This window comes from Solanum pennellii, chromosome 9 (assembly GCF_001406875.1).
Source record: "Solanum pennellii chromosome 9, SPENNV200".
Taxonomy (NCBI): domain Eukaryota; kingdom Viridiplantae; phylum Streptophyta; class Magnoliopsida; order Solanales; family Solanaceae; genus Solanum; species Solanum pennellii.
Genome location: NC_028645.1, coordinates 70,631,945 through 70,637,029, shown reverse-complemented (window position 1 = coordinate 70,637,029; position 5,085 = coordinate 70,631,945). Strand labels below are relative to the sequence as shown.

At 37.1% G+C, this 5,085-nt stretch overlaps 1 protein-coding gene across 1 annotated transcript; it reads right to left on the bottom strand.

Annotated features, from left to right (window-relative positions):
• Window positions 1-404: 404 nt before the first annotated feature.
• On the bottom strand, window positions 405-4,339 carry LOC107029871 (LRR receptor-like serine/threonine-protein kinase RCH1). The gene is made up of 2 exons (XM_015231319.2): window positions 1,172-4,339; window positions 405-1,079 (listed from the first exon to the last, which is right to left on the bottom strand). Exons 1-2 carry the CDS (start codon window positions 4,065-4,067, stop codon window positions 586-588), a joined length of 3,390 nt encoding a protein of 1,129 aa, XP_015086805.1. The 5' UTR covers window positions 4,068-4,339; the 3' UTR covers window positions 405-585.
• Between the last annotated feature and the right edge of the window lie 746 nt (window positions 4,340-5,085).

Here is a 5,085-nt window from a genome sequence, read left to right as displayed (position 1 = left end):
TGTAAACTTGTGTCCCCAAAATTTTTAAAGTGATGAAAAGGTCCCTGATCTCACAACTCAACCCCACTTTTCACTTTTTCTTAACCTAATCCTACAAACTAAATCAAAAAGAAATTGAATATCTATGGGCTAAAATAAGTTTTATTGGTGGTACTACACCAAATTATCTCATGTTAGTCTTGGTATTGAAGTACCTAATTTGCCTTGTAGAATATCAATGCATAAAGGTTAAATTCATACTATCCAAGTAGACTACATTTGATTTTTAATTAAACATAATGCACCAGTTTGATCCAATCACTCAATGAAACTAATAGATTTATCTTCTATTGTATGTTTTGTATGGTTGATATATGATTGTGATTTCTGAAGTAGTACAATAAATGAAGCCTTGAGTGCTAGAATTTTGGATAGAAGAAATTGCAGGATAATGACATTGAAGATTGTCTTATTAAATATCACAATGGAGATGATTCTGGACTTCTTTTTACAAATATTTGGTCATTAGTAAAGACCACTAACTCAAGCAGAAATATAACTAGCCAGGGGATTAAAGAATTCTAACTACAAGAAAGAAACAAAAGTCTATTTGAAACCAATATTCTTAGTGTTGGAGGAAGAAGAATGTAACAATGAAGATGCAGAAAAGCTTGTATTATTGCTTTGCAAGTACAAGCTATGCATCTTTGTAGATGGCCCTCCATGATCACTACTACTCTTATTGTCTCCTCCTTTAAGGAGCATATCAACTTTTTGGTACTCTTCTCTTTCATGTCTTATCTCTTTTAGCATTGCTGCGACATCTTTCATCGTTGGTCTATCATCTGGTGATGGATTAACACACAGCATAGCTACTCCTATAGTCTGCATCATCTCATCAACTTCTGATTCTGGACGAGCGCATAAGCTCACATCTAAGACTTCACCATTGCCTCTTTTCTGCCTCACCCAATCCACAATGTGTACTCCATCTGGTATTGTAGGGTCAATTGGCTGTTTTCCTGTTAACACCTCTAATACAACTACTCCAAAGCTATAAACATCGCTTTTCTCTGTTATCTTCATCATGTATCCATATTCTGCACAAGATAAGATATACATGTGTATTAAAGATATAATGTATGTAATTATAGTGTAATATTGAAAAGTGGCACTACGACTTGTGACGAACCTGGTGCTATGTATCCGTAGGAGCCAGCTACTGTATTGGAGGATCGAGCAAAATCTCCATCATCGACAAGTTTGGCTATACCAAAATCTGCAATGTATGGCTCAAAGTCAAGGCCAATGAGAATGTTGTTGGCCTTGATGTCCCTATGAACAATTGGAGGTGTACAATCGTGGTGTAAATAAGCAAGCCCTTGAGCTGCACCTAGGACAATCTTGTATCTCAATTCCCACTCCAAACATCCATCACTTCGTTCGTGTAGAAGACTACCTAAGCTTCCATTAGGCATGTAGTCATACATGAGCAACCTAGTGTTTTGATTCCAGCAGCAACCTAAGAACTTAACGATGTTTTTGTGACGAATGGAGCCAAGGGTTTTTACCTCGGTTGAGAAAGAATCGCGAACACCTCCACTAATTCCTGACTTTGAATTTTGGCAATTGTATCCAGTTGCCAATGTGGTTGGCCATAGCTTCTTGACTGCAATTGCTTCACCATTTTCTAGTTCTGCACGATAAACAACCCCCGAGCATCCCTTTCCAATAACATTGGATTCCACTAGGCATCTCAAAATTTGTTCAACCGAAAAATTCAACTTCTGGAATGGAGTGAACTTCCAAGTTGATGAATCCCCTCCTCCCAATTCAGAATCATTATCTTCTCTACTCATTTTCCTCACTCTGTAAACTGCCAGCATCCCAAGGAGTGCCAAGGCTATAGTCACCACAGAAAGGAGTGCAATTGCTAATTTCAGCCTCCATGACCCTCTTACATTGCTATTACTCATCATTCCCCCGCCTTCAATATTGCTCAAGAAACAAGAATCATGTCCCAATGAGCACAAACCTTTGTTGCCAGCCATCTCTGCTGATGATAATTGCCTGAACAACTTATTATCAGGGAGGTAGCCGGTAAAATTGTTGTAGGAAACATTCAAGGAAACCAGATTTTCAAGCCCCGAAAGAGACAACAGGTCTCCTTCAAGCTTGTTGTGGGAAAGATCTAGTACTGAAAGTTTGTTTAAGGCAGATATCTGTGGTGGGACTACCCCACTCAAGATATTCCAGCTTAAATTCAAGGCAATGTCAAGTGTCTGAATGTCAAACAATTCCGCTGGCATGTTCCCTGAGAGTTCATTGCTGCTGAGATCAAGCAATTGAAGGCTTGAACAATTGCCGAGAGTTGGGGGAATCGATCCAGAGAATGCATTCTTACTAAGAACAAGTCGGTTAAGGTTAGCAAGCTGACCATAACTAGCTGGAATCTGACCATTAAACTGATTCAAGGAAACATCCAAAATTTGTAGCCTACTGAGAGAAGAAAGAAAGCTAGGTAAATTCCCACTTAGAGTGTTATTAGATAGATTGAGCATCTGCAGTGCCTTGCAATTGCCAATCTCCTCAGGAACGGATCCTTTAAGGTGGTTCTCGGAGAGATCAAGAAAACTAAGGTTGTCTAAAAATCCTATCTCTCCTGGAATTTGTCCGCTAAGTTTATTACCAATAAGTCGTAGACGAATAAGAGAGCTACAATTACCTATCTCAGGTGGGATAAAACCAGAAATATCATTGGAAATCAACAGAAGCTTTGTTAAATTAGTTAACTGAAAAAGGTCAGGAGGTAAGCTACCAGTAAGAAAATTATGTGATAAGTCCAGAGCTTGTAGGCTTCTGCAACCACCCAATGCAGGAGGAATGCTTCCTTCAAGCTTGTTCTGCCAAGCAAAGAATACATTTAGCTCCTTCAACTGCCCCATTTCCATAGGAATTGAGCCTGAAATTTGATTCGTATCCATCTGAAACTGTAACAGGTTTGTCGCATTAGAAAGAACAGATGGGATTGAACCAGAAATATTGTTGTTACTAATCATCAACTCTTGGAGATTCGTAAGGTTCCCGAATGACCAAGGGATACTCCCACTTAAAAAATTCAAAGAAAGATCAAGAACAACCAAACTTTTGCAATTCCCAATTTCATCAGGTATTAGCCCATCAAGATTATTTTGCCAAAACAACATCTTTTCTACTTTCTGAAGCTTTCCCAACTCTGCTGGCAGTGAACCTGACAGACTATTTTGGTATAAATACAAGTCAACTAGCTCTGAGCAGTTGCCTATTTCTGAAGGTATATTTCCAGAAAGCATTGTAGTATAAATAGATAATACCTGAAGCTTTCCCAAGTTACCCAACGATGGAGGAAGCGGACCTGAAATTTTCGTATCAGCAAGTCCCAACACTATCAAGTTCTTGCAATTTCCGAGCTCATCTGGAATTTTCCCACTAATATCTTGATTCCCTCCTGCTCTTATATTTTCTAAAACTCCGAGTTTTCCCAACTCAGAAGGAAGATTCCCGCTAATCATATTGTCAAAGATGATAAGATTTTTCAGGTTAATGCAATTGCCAACCTCTCCTGGAATTTCCCCTGTTAGTTGGTTAGAGTTCAAAATTAAATCTTCAAGATTTATAAGGTTACCAATAGTTTTCGGTATGGTACCAACAAGACCATTTGAACTCACATCAACTGTTACAAGTGAAGCACAATCTCCAATATCCTGTGGGATTGTTCCAGTGAGATTAGCACCAGAAATGATGAGTTTTCGCAACGATTGTAATGACGAAAGATTTGAAGGAAAAGGAAGAGCCAACTGAATAAACTGAATATCAATTTCTGTAACGAAAAGACTAGAAGAACAAACTATATGAGACCATTTACAAGGATTGGAATCGTTCCGATTCCAGTTTGAGAATGTTTGAGGAATTGGTGAATTAGTAGAATGAAGCCAAGAAAACAGGACATCAACTTCATTTGAAGGAAGAGCAAAGTTATGTAATAGAAGAAGAAAAGTTAGAAAGACAACAAGATTTGGGAGGTCCAAGAATCGCCTCGACATTGGCATCAACTTCCAAATTCAAAATAAATTTCTTAGCATTGGTGAGTTTTGTTTATATTTTGGTTAAAACTCAGAATCTAGCTTTGCAGGGAAGCAAGAAAAAAAAGAGACAACTCCTCCTCGGGGTTCTCTGCTGCATTATTATTAGTAGATGCCACCCACCATGTGTTGCTGCATTGTTTTCCTCAAAACTCATTGTTGGTCTTGCTTTGGTATTTGAGCTCATTGCCTCTCCACTCTATTCATGTTTTAATTTCAAACTAAGCTGTAAAATAAAACACTTCTCATGAAAACTCATTTTCTCTTTTCTCTCATTACCATTTTCCAATAGTGAGATGTTAGAAAACGAGGCATTGTCTTTGCACAAAATCTAACAGGTCGTTTTCCTAGGGGCGTATCAGAAAAAATAATCTATTTAATAGTTTTGTGTATTATTAGTATCTTGTTTACGTGGTTGTCGGGATACCTTTGGTCAAAAAAAATATTATATATACAAGTAAATTAATGTAGGAAATGATTAACTAACATGCATTGGACACACTTAACACAACAAGTTATCGTAACCAAGTGATTTCAAACGTTTGTAATGAGGCAATGCTCGCTAGTAGCAAATGTTTTTTCCACTTTTTGAAAAGAGTTTTTATTGTGCTAGTTCTAGACATTCTTGGTAAAATTCCTAGCTCCGTGTATTACATATATCGACACAATTGTCCCTCAAAACTTTTTCTACATATTCGTCGTCATATTTGTGATTAGTGTTTTTTGTAAACAAGAATTTCATTTTTAGAAACTATGGATTTCAATTTATATGTTATTTTTGACATACCAAATTAAATACTGCATAAGAAATAATATCAACATAACTAATGCAAACAAAATCAATATACTATATATATTGAACATTATTTTTTACACTCTAACAAACGACGCGTAAAAGAACATGAAAATGCTTGGTTGAGTGTAGTGCCTAATGTGGATACGACATCTTAAAAGTAATGTACTAATACGTTGAACCTAAATATCC

What these genes read in the sequence shown, in the direction of transcription:
- LOC107029871 (XM_015231319.2), bottom strand. Translation starts at nt 4,067, where the DNA reads ATGCCAATGTCGAGGCGATTCTTGGACCTCCCAAATCTTGTTGTCTTT. An exon ending in CTACGGATACATAGCACCAG is followed by an intron (nt 1,080 to 1,171) that starts GTTCGTCACAAG and finishes TATCTTGTGCAG; the next exon opens with AATATGGATACATGATGAAG.